The following is a 17483-nucleotide window of genomic DNA, read 5'->3' as shown; positions in this document are numbered from 1 at the left end:
ATTCCATCTGTCATCTTGGTAGAATGTTTCGGTGGTGCTCGTTTTGGCTCAACTCGTCCGTGCTTCCGTTGCTTGTATCTAATAGGGAAATAGGTGATATTGTTTGTCTTCTTTCTTTGTTGGGGGATTTTCAATGTTCAACTGGAAGAAGGAGATTCAATTTGGGTGTCCTAGCCCTTCGGAGGGCTTTTCCTTTCATTCATTCTTTCTTTGTCTTGTCAACCCATCTCCCTTGAGAGAGTTGGTTTTCGCCTTAGTGTGGAGGATGAAATTTCTCAAGAAGGTGAAGTTTTTTGTCAGGTAGGTTCTTCATGGTAGGATGAATACTTTGGAATGGGTGCCAAGGAAGATGCCTAACTTCATAGGTTGTGTTGCTGCATTCTTCGCAAATGACCTGTAGAGGACCTCAATCATATTCCTTGGAGTTGTGACTTTGCATATATTGTGTGGACTTGCTTCTTTGATGAGTTTGGTCTTGATTTGGCTAGACAACGTGGTTGCATCTAAATGATCGGGGAATCCCTTATTCACTCTTTCTTCAGGGGGTATTTGGCCCAAGGAGTTAAGGGAGTAGGAGTTGGGAGTTGAGTTGTGAAGTTCACTGCTTGTTTGGTCAAGTAGTTCGTGGGCCCCTCGACCACGATTAAAAAACATTAATTTTATGCCTAATTAACTCCTGATACTATGGATCCTAGAAGTTCACAACTTCTTAGACTTCACAACTCTACTCTTTGTCCTAAACGTCTCTTAAATGAATAGGGAGAAAGGAAAGTTTTCATGGCAAGGAAGGCGGTGAAAGGAATAATAGACCTTTAAAGGGAAGAAGCTTACCTTTTTTTTTTTTTGTTTGGTCCTTTGCTAGGTTCCATGTTGCCTTGTGGGCTTCAGTTATGAAACCTTCTTCTAATTATTTGCTTAGTTTTATCTTGCTTGATTGGAGGTTGATTTTTTAAGTAGCCTCCTCTTTATATGGGTTTTCTTCTTCTTCTACTTCTTTTTTTGATATGCTCTGGTATGCTTTCGTTTTTTTTTTTTTTTTTTTTCATGAAAGTGTTGTTATTTATTATTGAAATAGATAAGTAAATAAATAAACAAACCCTTTATGTTTTGATGTTTTTCCACTTTCTCCTTTTCTCCATTCCCAGAGGTGCATTCCTTGAGGATGCGATGTTTGTTTCATGTGGACATTCATTTGGTGGTCTCATGCTGAGGAGGGTCATTGAGACGGTAAGAGCATACTTCTCCTCCTTCCATCCTTTTTTTTTTTTTTCTCTTTCGGCATTTCCATTCTTCTTTGCATATTCAGGATATGTGATTGATCTTCCTCAGTTCTCAAATAGATTTAAAAAACATGTCACCAATATTTAGTCTCTATGCTACTACTGTGAACTAAATGAAGAATATCTAAAATTAATTTATTTTTTAAAAAAGGGATTAATTTAGGGAAGCCTATTTGATACCTCTTGAAAAATACTTTTTCGTCCCTAGATTTTAGTTCTAGTTTTTATTTGGTCCCTAGGTTTCAAAATGTTACACATTTAGTCTTAAGTTTTGATTTTGGTTTTAATTTAGTCCCCCAAGTTTCAAAATGTTACTATTTACCCTTGAGATTTGAGTTTTATTTCAATTTGGTCCCTAGGTTTCAAGATTTTATATTTCTAACCTAAATTTTCCATTAAATACTCATTTTCAATCATTGACTCAATGTCTGTTGATTAATTTAAAATAATTATGGAGTAAAATTTTGAATTTATTTTTAAAGTGATGAAAAATGGTGAAACTTAATTAATTATAATTATTTTAATTATTTTAGATATATTAACATAATTAACAATATGAGTATTTAGTGAAAAATTATGGTTAAAAGTTTAAATCTTGAAACTTAGGGACCAAATTGAAACAAAATTCAAATGTAAGGGTAAAATTGTAACATTATGAAACCTAGGGACTAATTCAAACCTAACTAAAAACTTTAGAACTAAATGTGTACCATTTTGAAATCTAGGGGACCAAATAGAAACTAGACCCAAGATCTAAGGTGGTAATTTTCCCTTTTTATTATTATTCTTTTAGCTAAACCAAAATCTCATTATGGTTAAAGTATATTCCTGATGTGAGATTTGATATTATCGAATGGATTTCTAATATCAAGGTACTAATAAATACAATTGGTAACTTGAACTTTTGTTTGCTTGACAGTCAAGGTGCACCATTTGCAACTCAGAAATCGATGCTGGGTCTTTGATTCCTAATCTAGGTATCTTTGTTTACATTATATTTTTGTAATATTTCATAGTTTTATGTATGTGTGTGTTTTTATGAATATATATTATGTAGAAATTGGAGGAATAGAAATATTAATCTCCTTTTCTCTTATTCAATATGTGCAGATTAGGTCTTCTTATATAGGAGAAAGACCTTTTACAAATATGGAAAGAATAAAGACAACAAAGGAAAAAATAAACGTAAAGACAATAAAGGAAAAAATATTCATATACAAATGTAGAAATTCTAACACTTCCCCTCAAGCTGGTTTGAAGATGTCTTCCATAGCCAGCTTGTCAATCAATCTGTCAAATTGTTTCTTTGGAAGCCCTTTAGTTTGCACATTAGCAATTTGCTCTAATGTAGGAAGGTAAGGAATACATATTGTTCCTGCTTCAATTTTTTCTTTAATAAAATGCTTATCAACCTCAATATGTTTTGTTCTATCGTGTAGAACTGAATTATGGGCAATAGAAATTGCAGCTTTATTGTCACAATAAATCCGTATAGGCATACTCAAAGAAATCTTCAACTCTTCAAGTATCCTTTTGATCCATATGCTCTCACAAATTCCATGAGCCAAGGCTCTAAACTCTGTTTCAGTACTACTTTTGGCCACCACATTTTGTTTTTTACTCCTCCAAGTAACCAAATTTCCTCTAACAAAGGAACAATAACCAGAGGTAGATCTTCTATCTATAGTACTTCCAGCCCAATCTGCGTCAATATAGACTTCTATTTGGAAGTGAGAATAATATCTAGATCAATTAAGCCTGCTTCATCATCACCTGTGAGAATAATATCATATACATAAACAATCAAAATTGAGATTTTATTATCCTCTGAATGTTTATAAAATAATGTATGATCTGCGACTTTGAAGAAATCTATAATTGGACACAACTTTTTCAAAACTCTCAAACCAAGCTCTTGGAGACTGTTTAAGACTATAGAGAGATTTTTTTAATCTACAAATTTTACTACAACCAATCTCTTTCTCAAAACCTGGTGGTAGGCTCATAGACCTCTTCCTCAATATAACCATTTAGAAAAACATTTTTCACATCAAGTTGGTTAAACAACCATTCTAAATTAACTGCAAGAGACAAAAGAACTCTAATAGAGTTGATCTTTGCAACCGAGGTAAGTGTTTCCTAATAATCAACTCCATATGTCTGAGTGAATTCTTTAGCTACCAGTCTGGCTTTGTATCTTTCAACACTACCATCAGTATGACACTTTATGGTAGACACCCATTACCCCACTGGTTTCTTATTCTTAGGTAATTCTACTATTTTCTAAATTCCATTTGTTTTAAAGCATTCATCTCCTCCATAACTGCTAATTTCCAATTTGGATCATCTAAAGCCTCATGTATATTCTTTGGGACAAACAAGTCATCAATCCTTGATGTGAAAGATCTATGATTATTTGACAATTTTTTATATGACATAAAGTTTGCAATAGGATAATTGGTACAATTGTGAATACCTTTTCTAAGGGCAATGGGAACATTGAGATGAGACACTACTGGAAAAGTATTTTGAGTAGTTGAAGGAGTAGGAATAGAAGAAGAATTACCAGTTTCTGTCGTCGGGGTCTCAGATTGGTCGTGTGAAGGATCAACTATCTTGTCTTGGTTCCTTTGATTGAATTTTCTTCTAGTATAAAACTTAAACTCAGGCACTCGATCAATATGATCATTTTGTAGTATTTCTCCCTCTAATTGAGAAGTTTCTAGACTTGGCATCATAGATCTAGTAACATTTGTACGATTAGGATTGGAGAAAGGAATACAAATATCCCAAAAAATTTCTTCCAAATTTGACTTATCCCCCTGAAAAGAATTTTGGGGAAAATAGGGTTGATTTTCTAAAAAAGATACATCTGTTCTCACAAACAGTTTTTTTTGTCAAAGGATCAAAACATTTATAACCTTTTTTATTTAAAGAATAACTCACAAAAATGCATTTAACAGCCCTATGATCAAGTTTGGACCGGAATTGATCTGGTATGTGAACATACTACCCAAAAACTTTGAGGGGTGAGTTGACACACAAAAAATATTAAGTAAAAGCAAAAAATGCTCTCCCCTCTCTCCTCCCCCCTCGTCCCTCCTTCCCTAGCCTTCTCCCTTACTGATCCTAATCCCCCCACCCTCCTCCTCCCTCACCGATGCTAAGCCTCTCCGATCAGTCACTTTGCCTCTTCTATCCCTTGCTCTATCTATTTTCCGGTGCCCTCCAAAAAGTTTCTTACCCCCGATTCAGACCTCATGGAAATAAAAAGTTGCAAAATAGAACACTTTTTCTGTATGTGGAAAGTGCTCAATGGAGTATACATAGAAGATATGGGAAAAAGATGAAAGATACTATTCTCTTATCCATTGTTACAATGGCTAAATGAAGGACTAAAGCAGCTGCTGAATGGACCAACGTTTGAATTCTTCCTTCTAAAGGAAAGAGTGGATCAGAATGTCATCCATCTCTCCAAATTTCATGATAACAGGGGATGGTTCATGGAATGCGCGGTCTGGCCATGGACAGGAGGTAGAAAAAACATACACATCCCTTATGGCGATGGTACAACTGGATGCCAAGACTTCAGCGATATGGTAAGTGAATTCTTAACCTCCTTACCCTCTTTTGACCCTTCCCAGGTTGCATCCCCTGTTTCAGAGGTTAGTAATCCATAAAAAAGAAACCAGTTATAGAAGAAAAAACAGAAGGCATACCCTGCAGCCTACCTCAAACTCGAAGCTGAAGCATCTCAAGCAAACTTTCTGGGTCCAGAAAAACCAAGAGGTATTCAAAGAAGACTTTAACCAGCTTTGGATCATCTCCAAACTCTTTGCTTTTAATGAGTTGAAGGAAATAGAAGAAAACCTGAAACAAGTCTTCCATACACCAGTTATCATCAATCCTCTATTTGAAGACAAAGCCTTAATCAAGCTAAGCCAAGGGAAGCTAGAAGATCTGATTGAAGCACCTGGAAAGGGCCTTATCATCTTTTATTTGAAAGATGGAATAAAGAAAAGCATGGCAGACCTACAATAGTGAAAGGATTTAGGGGTTGGATCTCAATAAACAACCTACCTTTGGATTATTGGTGCATAGCCACATTTGAAGCTATAGGAGCATATTTCGGAGGACTTGAAAGTGTAGCAAGTGATACTCTTAATTTCATCAATTGTGCTGAAGCAAGAATTAAAGTAAGAAGGAATAGTTGTGGTTTCATACCAGCAACCATAGAAATAAAAGATGAAAAGCATGGAAACATTTTTCTAAATTTTGGCGATATACAATGTGATGAGCTTGTCAAACATCGCAAAGGAGATCTTCTCAACCAGTTATCCAATCCAATTGATATTTATCAAGTTCAACAAGCCATGAAAGACGAAGGGGTAGAATTTGAAGAGCTTGAATCAGATTGGTCCTTTCTTCTTTCCTCAAACTCTAAGCCGAATTTTGCAAGAAATCCATATGCAGCCTTATTAAGGAGCCCCGTTCAACAAACTTTGAAGCACCAGCCACACTCATTTTCCAAGAAAATAGCAGAAGAATTCGAAGACACTTCAAAACCCTAAAGAAGTTTTAAATATTTCAAAAACCCGCGAAGGAAATTATCAAAAAGAAGGCCAAAAGTCACCTCGGCTTAAGAGTGAGAAGTCTTTTCCTCTCCCTTTTCAGAAGATCCCGAATTTGTCAGAGGAAGTAGAAGAGTTCACTCCCTTTTTACAACAAAAAAAATCATTAAAACAGCCGGTTGGAGAAATGGTAGATAAAGAATCTGAACAGCCACATTTATTGAGGAAAGAGAAGGAACCTATGGAATTAATACACATCGAATCCCCCCTTGTTCAGCAGAAAAGTAAAAAAAAAAACGGCTCTCTCTCATTTAATAGGAGCCGTTACACTCTCTCTCCTTCATTTGACAATTTAAACCTCAAAAAAGCAGTTACAACAGGGGAAATTTCAACAAAGAAATTCGATTTTGAAGCTATCTCTGCAGTCAATCCCTCTTCAGTCAGCCCTACACAAGTTACATCCCTTCAACACCATAAAGAAGATATTGACTTTGAGGCTCCAACAATCTCAGAAAAGGGGTCACATCTTTTCAAACCTTACCCCAATCATTTTGTGCGATGAAATAAGTCAGCTATCAAGTCATGGTCCTCCATTTCTAATTCAGATTTAATTGAAGACTGTTGCATAAGACTACAATTCCCAGACTTCAAATCAAAAAGGTCAGAAAGTTGTTCTTTCATTCAGCTTCCTTTGAATCAGCTATCTTTCATTGCTTTAGACCCAAGTTCCTCTCTTTTACAAGACTTTCCACTTCATGGACTCTCCCATGATTTTGAAAATACATCAATAACAAGTGTAAGCAGTGAAGAAATTGAAAAAGATATCCAGGAAGTTGAACAATTCTCAGCAAAAGATCTCTTTGGTGATGGGGATACTTTAAAATTCTCTTCCAAACAGAGGAAATTCAGGGGATTGAAAAGAAAATTCCATCGTTTTCAACAGAAATTAACAAAGACTGCATACCTCAAGAGCTCAATTCTCTAATTGAAAAATGTGAACTTACTTTTGGGTAATCAATATCTAGAGCTCTTTAAACCTCAATAGCAATATGAAGATTATCTCATGGAACATCAGAGGACTTGGAGACAAGGAAAAAAAGATTGGCAATCAAAAAACTTTTGAAAAAAATAAACCCTGATATAGTTCTTCTCCAAGAAACAAAGAAAGACAGCTTTGATCTACCTTTTATTAAAAGCTTATGGAGCTCTAAAGAAGTAGGTTGGGCTTTTGTGGAAGCTTCGGGAAGGGCAAGAAGGTATTCTATCTATGTGGGATGAAGCTAAAATTTCAGTTTCAGAAATTTCAAAAGCATCATACTCTTTGACTTTAAAATGTCAAACAATTTGTAGAAAAAGCTGTTGGATAACAAATGTGTATGGTCCGAATTGCTACAGAGAAAGGGACAGACCTTGGGCTGAATTATCTTCCATATTAGAATCTTGCGATAAACCATGGTGCCTCGGAGGGGACTTTAATTGCATCCGAAGAAGACAGGAAAGACTTCCAATAGGAAGATCTACTACAGAAATAACAAAATTCAATAATTTTATTTGAGAATCAAGTTTAATTGAAATCTGTATGTCTAACGGAAAATTCTCTTGGTCAAGAGAAGGAGTAATGCCATCAAGATCCCTCATCGACAGATTTTTTGTTTCTCAAAATTGGGATGAATTCTTTGAAAATTCAAGAGTATCAAGACAAGCTCGAACCACTTCCAATCAATTTTTCTCTTCTTTTTGAAGCTGGTGATTTGAGTGGGGTCCTTCCCCTTTTAGATTCTGCAATAGTTGGCTAAAAAATAGAAGGAATGCTGTAGGATAATTGAAAATTCTTTGTTGATAAAAGGGCAGCAAGATTGGGCTGGGTTTACTTTATATTCCAGACTAAGAAGAGTAAAACAGAGTGTTAAAAAGTGGCTGACAGAGCATGAAAAATCACAGAAAATCAGAGAAGAAACCTTGCTGAAAGAAATCAGTGAAAGAGACCTCCAAGCCGACAGCTTTGAGAACTTTTTAGTAGAAGAAAGATATGAGATTATCCTTAAAGGTTGACCTAATATCTCTTTACCAAATAGAAGAAAGAGACCTAATCCAAAAAAAGCAAACTGAATTGGCTTCTTTTGGGTGATGAGAAAAATTCCTTTTTTCATCGTTTCCTTTGCAGCTAAAAAAGGAAGAATCTTTATTGCTGAACTATTCAACGACCAAGGATTGCCAACCAAATCCTTTCAGAGAGATTTGAAACTATTATATTGGATTTCTTCTCCAATTTATACACAAAGGATTCAGGTACTTTGTTCAGTTCTTTTAAATTTGGCTTGGTCAAAAGTCTCAACTGAAGATAACACTCATTTGATTACATGATTCAACATAGCAGAAATTTAAAAGTTCTATTCAAGCTTTAGGTAAAACAAGGCTCCTGGACTCGGCTTCATAGTAGAGTTTGTTTTGCATTTCTGGAATTTGTTTGAAGGATGGTTTTAGAGATGTCTTCGAGGAATTTTATCTCAACGATAAACTCAACTCTTGTATTAAGGAGAATTTCATTTGCTTAATTCAAAAGAAGGAGGAAGCAGTAAGGATAAGAGACTTTAGACCTATAATCCTTTCTACTATTATTTATAAGAATAATAGCTAAGGTGCTTGCGGAAAGGCTCAAGGTGATCATGCCATGTTTTAATAAATTCCACTCAAAGCGCCTTTATTGAAGGAAGACAAATCTTGGATCCAATTCTTTATAGCCAACGAGGCCGTTGAGGAGTATAGAGCTAAAAAGAAGTAAGGTTGGATACTAAAGCTTGATTTGGAAAAAGCCTTTGATAGAGTTGATTGGGAGTTTTCTTGAAAAAGTACTCCATGAAAAAGGTTTCCACTCAAAATGGATATCTTGGATTATGGGTTGTATATCTAATCCTAAATTCTCCATATTCATCAATGGAAGGCCTAGAGGAAGAATATTGGCATCAAGAGGAATTAGACAAGGAGACCCCTTTCTCCTTTTCTTTTTCCTTTTAATTAGTGAAGTACTTTCAACCTTGATCAAAAATATTCATGAAAGGTTTGTACGAAGGTTTTGTGGTAGGAAAGATAATATCCATATTCTCAATTCTCCAATTTGCAGACGACACTCTCTTATTTTGTAGAAACGACGATGGAATGTTAGAGATTCTCTCGGAAAACTCTTACATTATATGAATGGTGCTCCGGTCAAAAAATAAATTGGGAAAAGTCAGCCATATGTGGAATTAATATTGAAGAATCCAAGCAAGAAGCCGTGGCATCAAGGTTAGGCTGTAAATCTGTACAGCTGGCTTTTTTATACTTAGGCCTTCCTTTGGGCAGTTATCCAAAGAAATTAGACTTTTGGCAGCCGGTGTTAGACAAGTTTCAAGGTAAACTCGATAAATGGAGAAGGTACAACCTCTCAAGAGGTGGTAGAGCAACTCTATGCAACTCAGTGCTTTCAAATCTACACGACCTATTATATGTCTTCTTTCTTAATGCCAGAAAAGGTCATTTCTTCAATGGAAAGAATCATGAGAAATTTCTTAAATCATTTGGTAAAATGGGAGATTGTATAAAAAAAAGTTGAAGATGGGGGGCTGGCACTAGGAGGTTTAAAAAACAGAAATTTGGCTCTTCTTGCCAAATGGGGATGGCGTTCTTTCCATGAAAATTCTTCTCTATGGGCACAAGTAATAAGGAGTATTCATGGCAGAAGTTGGTGATTGGCACACTCTGGGAAAGTCCTTTTGTAGCCTCCGAAGTCCTTGGATTAACATATCAAAAAGCTGGTTGAAAGTAGAAGCCTTGGCTGTCCTAAAACTGGGAAATGGTAGCAGATTTGCTTTTTGGCATGACTCTTGGGCTGGTAATTCACCCCTTAAACTCAGTTTTCCCTCTTTATTTAGAGTTGCTTCCAACCAAAATGGTTCTATAATGGACCATTGGGATTCACAATCACTCTCTTGGTCTCTACCCTTCAGAAGACTTTTGAAAGAAGAAGAAATACATGAATTTCAGACATTGCTTTCCTTGATTTCCAGCATAAAGCCTTCTTCCAAACCTGACTCTCGATCTTGGTCTTTAGAAACAAGTGGTTCATTCACGGTAAAATCATTGTCTAACCATCTTGCCTTGGCCTCATCTATTGACACCCACCTTTTAAAAGCTTTGTGGAAGACCAATAGCCCTCGAAGAGTGAACATTACAATTTGGATCTTGCTGTTTGGATCCTTAAACAGTGCTTCAGTTCTGCTACACAAGCTACCCTCCCATTTTATTTCTCCGAATCAATGTGTTTTATGTAAATCAGCAGGGGAAGACTTACAACACTTGTTCTTTGACTGTTCCTTCGCAAGAAATTGTTGGTTAGTCCTTTTAAATCATTCAACATTAGTTGGGTGTTCGACTTTACTTGTAAACAGAATGTTCAGCAGTTACTCACTGGTTCTATCCTCAAAAAAGCTCCATATCTGATTTGGTGCAATGCAGTAAAAGCAATATTAGTTGAAATTTGGTTCGAAAGAAATCAAAGAATCTTTCAAGATAAAGAACACACTTGGTTCTTCCGCTATGAGGTTGCCAAACTTAATGCTTCTCAATGGTGTTCTCTTTCAAAGCACTTTGAAGCCTACTCACTTCAAGACATATGTTTGAATTGGCAAGCATTCATCTTCCCAGTTTGAACATGGTTCAAGGAGGAGGATCAGCACTACCCAATTTTGAAGACTCAAGTAGCTAGATTTATTTTATGATTCTCTTGTTTCCCTCTTGGTCTGTATTTTGGCCATAAAAAAGAGCGCATTTTCTCTATTTTCTCATTGTTTTGTAAGCTTTATATTTTCCGTCTTTGTCTAAGTTCTATGGATATGATGAGGACGCTAAAGGGGTCTCAACCTAGTTGAGATGTCCGGGTGCGTCTCCTGATCCCGTATCTTGTATCGATCCTATTCAAGTACACATCTCTTGTACTAAAAAATTCACCAAAAAACTCATTAAAGTATTCAGTTCCATTATCAGAGTGTAACAGATTTTGGTTTGAAATTGAATTTCAATCATATTGTAGAAATGTTTAAAAATGTCTTTCACCTCAGATTTTCCAGCATTAAATAAACCTAAGATAAACGAGTATGATCATCAATAAAAGTAAAAAACCATCATTTTCCACTATGAGTCGTAATTTTAGGACCCCAAATATCGGTATGAATCAAATAAAAAGATTTCGAAGCCTTGTAAGGTTTTGGAAAATATGTGGACTAATGATTCTTTGCGGAAATGCAACTTTCACAATCAAGAGATGAACAATCAGTTCCCTTAAATAAATCTGGAAATAAATATTTCAGATAAGGAAAACTGGGATGCCCTAGTCTATGATGCCACAACATAATTTGTTCTTTAATAGAGAGAGAACTGATACTACTAAGACCTTGAGTTATTTTATTGCTAAAAGAACCTTCATCAAAGTAGTAGAGACCATCAAGCATCCTAGCACTCCCAATCATCCTCCCTGAATTCTGATCCTGAAAAATACAATGAGATTCAAAGAATGTAACACAACAATTAGAATCTTTGGAAAGTTTAGAAACGGATAAAAGATTACAGGTTAATTTTGGAACATGTAAGACAGACCAAAGAGAAATATTTTCAGTCAATTTAATAGTTCCTTTTCCTGCAACAGAAGAAAAACTACCATTGGCAATCTAATTTCATTGCAATATAGTAGAGAGTACGAATTAAAAGAAAACGAAGAACTAGTCATGTGATCTGAAGCACTAGAATCAATAATCCACGGAGATGAGTTACTACACGAGAATGTCTTGGGACCTGTGTGAGTCAAAGAAACACATGAATTATTAGATGAAAAATTGGTGGTTGACAGTTGTAGGATTTGATGAATTTGCTCTTGTAACATGGTAAAAGATTTAGCAAATAGTAGAAATCCACCTAAAAAAGAAAGAGTTTTTACACCAAATCCAAGAGAAGCAAACCCAAACTAAATGAATCAGATGTTAAATAAACCAGTAGACCAAGCTAGACCAAATGCTGAACCAAATCAGATGTTGAACCAAGCCAGACCAATTGTTGGAAGAGGAATAGGCTGGTGCACTGGGCGGCGACTGGCACAACTTCAAATCTGACGGCTAGGCACCACTGGCGACACGAGTTTCGACGACAGTGGCTGGCACTAGTTGTTTGAAGAAGAAAAACTAGGCATTGCATCAATCGGAAGGCAGCAATGGAGGACTCGGTGGCATGCAACAGATCTTGACGTCGAACAGAGCAGCTCGGTGGCGTGGGGTAGATCTATTGGACGTTGGACGGTTGGGGCGGCGTGGAACGACATCGCACTACAATTGGACCCGAGCGTGCGAATGGAGACTCGCCAGCGAACACAAATAGGAATGACGGCGAAAAGTGATGGCTCCTCCCCCACGCATGAAGACCGGCGACTGAAGGTGAGACAAGAGAGATTTCGAGGAGGGGGGAGGGATGCGTGTGCATGAAGGAGAAAAGGGAAAGGCCCTCTTTTCTTTTTAATTTCTATTTTATTTAGGGTTTTTAAGACTTCCCTGTCTCTGATACCATGTAGAAATTGGAGGAATAGAAATATTAATCTCCTTTTCTCTTATTCAGTATGTGCAGATTAAGTCTTCTTATATATGAGAAAGACCTTTTACAAATATGGAAAGAATAAAGACAATAAAGGAAAAAAATAAACGTAAAGACAATAAAGGAAAAAATATTCATATACAAATATAGAAATTCCAACATATTAGGTTAACCATTTCATTCTAATTAATTTTTGTTTCCTATTCTAGGTATATTAGGTTAAATACCTTTGAATTATGAGGTAGGTTTCAATGATAATAGCCCTAGACTTTGAAAAGTTTGAAACTCTTGAACTATGAAATTTGTTCCAAATTTGTTCCCCAAAAAAAAATATTTTTTCATTAAAATAAAGCATGAACACATGGCAGCTGAGGTGTAATGACGTACATGATATAACTTAAAACTATTTAGAATACTTGAATTGTTGTTACCATTTATTTCTTCACAAAAAATATCATTAAAATCATTTACATAATCAATTGCTACACATTAGTTGCAAAATTTATATGGATGATATTATAAATGATGACACTTGTTTTCCAATTTTTACACATTAGTCATTTCCTCAATTTCTATCTTATTTTAGCAAAAGAACACCGTATTGGTATTTTTTGGAACAAATTTTTCAGTTCAAAGATCAAATGAAGTTTTTCAAAGTTGATGGGCACAAGTGAAACATACCAAAAGTTCAAGGATATTTTGTATAATTTGACCTATATTTTATTATTATCATTGTTCATCGCCAGCATCATTATTATTATTATAAAAATAAAATAAAATAAAAAGACTGGTTTTTGTTCTTTTAGAAGAGACTGGGTTTTATCTTGAAGCTTCTATTTAGGATTATTTAGTGACCATTTTGGTTACACCCAAATGGAGAAATATCGAGGAAAAATTGGTCAAATCATTTACTTTTTATGGTTTGAAGTCTTATAAAAGAACTCTACCAAAAAATAATCAAAGATCAAATAAATAATTCAGTGTTGTACCAATCAAAAGAATATCTGATTTTTGTTTTTCAAATGTTTGTGTAATTGCTTTTGACATGATCATGTCTAGTTTATTTTCATGTTTTTGATGACTTCGTAACTTTTGAAATTCTCAGTGTAATATAGTGTTGGGCAAATTAAGAGGTATAAGGCATATGTAACACATAATCCAAACATTTGAAACTTGGATTTGATCAAATGGTTGAGTGTGAAATCTTCTGAGACCGTTTAACTCGCATGAATAACCGGTTTAGTTGATTAGAAGTAAGTTAGTGAGTACAATAAAAAGGAATAAAGGTATCAGGTATCTTGCAGTTTATAGTAAGGACAATGTTAAGTCTTTTGTGGTTTCCTTTTATATCAATTATCAATCGACTATCCTTTCTTCTTTCTTCTTATTTTTTTTTTTGGTAAGACAGCCATCCTTTCTTTTCAAAACCCTAGTTATTTATATTATCTTCTACATTTATGAGAAGTGTTATTCTTCTCTTCTAAAAAAATGTTATAGAAGTGTAATTCTGTCTGCAGCACTTAGAGCTGCAGCTTCAGCTGTGAAGCATGAAGATGATAGGAGGCTATTCCACAATGCTGCTTTGAGGAAGCGTCGGAAAGAAATGGGCGACCAGATGGATCCAATTAGAAGATTAAACCGGGTATTTTTATTGATGGGAAGTAGGATCTTGTGACGTCGATAAGAGGATTGGCTTTGACTTAAAGAATTATCCATGCAAGATAGTTAACTAATTCTAAAGCACTATGGAGGAAATTGCATCTTTTCATCTAATTATATATGTCTAAACAGTTTATATATTTTGCAACCATATTCCATCGTGCATATTGAGAAATAGTTTAGCACATCAATTTATATGCCGTTTAGATATATTAAGATCTGCTCTGGTTAGCAAGAACTTGATTGCAAAGATGAAATGTGATCAAAGACGTTAAAAATTTGAACAATCTGAAAAACTCGTGTTTAACAATTGTTACAAACTTACAGTCTACGACAAGGTTTAGAAATCAATTGATTTAGGTTTGTTTTTCTTTTTTTTGCCACCTTAAATTATGTCTGTTGCAATTTGAAAAGAATTCCTCAAGTTCCAGGCTACTTGGCATTCCAAATAATCTTTATGAGTTGTCTTCAAGCTTTTACATACAAGATATTGCTTGAAGTTGTAGCTTTTGCAATTTATGAAGAACCAATAAAACCTATCTCCAGGAAAATGGTGATATCACCATCGATGATGGCATCCATCGAGGAGTGCAGTATCCTTTTGCAGAAAATGAAAAGGTTCTAATTAAGGTGAGCAATTTTCTGATCATATTCTGACTATTTCTTTTCTTTTTTTATTTTACTTGATGAAGTTTAGAATTTGAGAAGCATTCTGGTATACATTTTAGGGAAACAGGAGAACACCAGAAAAATTTGTTGGGAAAGAAGCAGTCATCACTTCCCAGTGTCTCAATGGCTGGTTAGTACACATTCTATATACTAACAAACTAATACTTCGTGCATGTTTGGGTGTGATTTTGAAATAGATAAAATTACTTTTGTAATGTTCAAAATCACTCTGAAACACATATTTAATCTCTCAAGATCAATTCCATGTTTAATTTCACACTTGTAAACACAATTTTCATACTAGTAAAATTGATTTTAAATTATTAAAAGCAATTTGGGTGATTTTAACCCTTTAGAATCACTCTCAAACATAACTTATATTTTAATCATGGTCTTCTCAGGACATTTTACTCATAATTTTCCTCCTTAAATCTTCAGGTATTTGCTAAAAATCATTGGGACTGGAGAGAATGTTCGGTTGCAATACCGCTCTCTTAGGAAGATCTTGAACACGACACCAGCTAACGAGGATAGTTGTCCCTCGCAGCCACTTCAGCATGGTTGCCCATAAAAATCTCTCTTTCTCTGGTTGTTTATGATCATTAATCCAGAGCAACAGGTAAAATTATAATCATGGTTTTGGTCAGTGAAAAGTTGTGGATTTGTTTGGCAGGTGATATATTTATTATCTTGGTTATTGTTGCATCAGAACAGCAGCTGTTAATCTTAGGTTTCTCTTACAGGCTTGTAAAAAAGTTCCTTGAAAATGTATCTAGTTTTTTTTCCCTCTTAATTATAGGCCCAAGAAAACCTCTATATGTATCATTTTCATTATGCTTGAGATGATTGTGAGATAAATTATATGCAAATTGAGACTGGAGACATGGACTGTGGGCGGAGAACACTTGACATCTCCAATTAATCAGGAACCATTGAACTTGAAAGTGATATTTCCAATAGGAAAAACTTTGGGAATTGCTTTCTCAATATTAAGATATTCAATGGTTAGCACTTTTAAGGCTAATTATTAAGTGTATAGTAAAAAAAAATTGGCAAATATAGCCTAACCTATCAATGGTAGATTCTATCGATAATAGATTTTTTTATCAATGACAGACTCTATCATTGATATGCTCATATTAGCGATATAGTCTATCAATGATAAACTAAGAACTGGATTTTTGTTATATTTGTAATTTTTTTTTGTATTGTACTATATTTTGCAAGGTCTCTTGCTATAGAAATAATAGGAATAATAGTAGAATATTAGTATGGTTATTAGTTAGAGCATATAGTAATTAGTAAGCTTATTTGAACTTTTTAGGTATCAATAAATGGAATTGGTTGAGAGGAGGGGATGAAGTATATTACGGGATTTCCATAATTGGAAAATTTGGGAGAGTAGTCCTCTTGAAAGGCTGGTGGTTATTTTTGTTACGTAGCATACCTCAATACATTTTCATATATTCTTTAGTCTTGAGTTTGTTCTTGTTAGAAAGTTTCCTCACGTCTCTTTAAGATTGTTCCGTTTTTGGATTTTTTTTTTAATTTATTTTTACTTTTATTTTGTTCTTTTTGGATTTAGGCAGTATGATTTTCTCAAACTTGAGCTTCATAAGCCCTCTACGCATAAGGGATAAATAAGACCAGGCTTGGCAAAAATATATAGTTGCTCCGCCGGCAAGAGAATCCAAGTGCACTTCAGTTTCTATACTAACTTGCATAGTTTTAGAATGAATTCATTTTTGTAATAAAATTCTAACACGGTCACATTTATTCCAATGAAAATATAATAAATTAACATGAAAAATGGTCTTTTGATGTTATTTACTTGTGTTCTATACTTGTTGGAGTCTACTGTCAAATCTATAATAAAAAAGTACAAATTGATCAACAAACAAAGGATGTTCAATCCAATTGCGTTTAGAAATTACGTTCTATCGTTTCCATTACTGTTATAATTGCCATTGTTGTTACTATTCGAAACAAAAAATTATCAACTTTGACACTATTTGATCTTCGGAGGTAGAGGGAACGGTAATGATAACAGTAAATGTGATCAAATTCATAATTCTAAATATACGTGATAAAAAAAAATCTAATTATATTTGCAGTTCTAACCCAAAATTCTATTAAGATTACACCAATTTTCATTACAAATTGATAAATGTGGCTTACACTCAATAATGTAACTAGCATTTATAATTCTATTCTTACCAGTTCAAATGTTTAAAATGGCGATTAAAGAGCAAATCACATTTAAGGTGTGTTTACCTATCCGTTTGCGATTTAGAGTGCAATCGTAATTGAATTGTATTGTAAATGGAATGTGCTGCAATGGTAATCAAATTGCGTTTCATGGTGTTCACTAACGTGTAGTTTAATCGTAATTAAAAAAAAAAATCATTGGTGGTGTTTACCTTTTTCTATAATGAGAATACAATTTGAATTATTACCATAATGCCTTTTATATTTTAAAATGATTTTGTGATGCGCTATTTATTTTTTTCTATTTATTTTTTTTTATTATATTTAGTAATTAAAATTTTATATTTTAACAAAATTTAATACCTAAACCAAAAAATCTAGGACTTACAAAAAAAATAGTAATTATCTTAAATTTCATTTATCTAATTCAAATTTTAATTTGGTTGTAGAATTATTTTTTTCAAAATAATCTTGATATATATAT

General features: G+C 34.3%; 1 protein-coding gene across 5 annotated transcripts in view; it reads left to right on the top strand.

The window, feature by feature from the left end:
* LOC120081226 overlaps positions 1 to 16617 on the top strand; it is a 38983-nt gene extending 22366 nt beyond the window's left edge. For 3 of the 5 annotated variants that reach the window (XM_039035933.1, XM_039035936.1, XM_039035937.1), the window contains 6 exons: positions 1146 to 1227; positions 2200 to 2257; positions 13981 to 14105; positions 14669 to 14752; positions 14851 to 14921; positions 15230 to 15815. In XM_039035933.1, coding sequence (XP_038891861.1) covers positions 1146 to 1227; positions 2200 to 2257; positions 13981 to 14105; positions 14669 to 14752; positions 14851 to 14921; positions 15230 to 15362 — 553 coding nt within the window. In that variant the 3' untranslated portion in view covers positions 15363 to 15815. Of the gene's footprint in view, positions 1 to 1145; positions 1228 to 2199; positions 2258 to 13980; positions 14106 to 14668; positions 14753 to 14850; positions 14922 to 15229; positions 15816 to 16376 lie in introns of those variants that run through there. The other 2 variants (XM_039035935.1, XM_039035934.1) reach the window with 2 other exon arrangements.
* The last annotated feature ends 866 nt before the right edge of the window (positions 16618 to 17483 follow it).

Source organism: Benincasa hispida, chromosome 7 (genome assembly GCF_009727055.1).
Source record: "Benincasa hispida cultivar B227 chromosome 7, ASM972705v1, whole genome shotgun sequence".
In the NCBI taxonomy this organism is placed as follows: Eukaryota; Viridiplantae; Streptophyta; class Magnoliopsida; order Cucurbitales; family Cucurbitaceae; genus Benincasa; species Benincasa hispida.
This window is presented reverse-complemented; position numbering and strand designations above follow the sequence as displayed.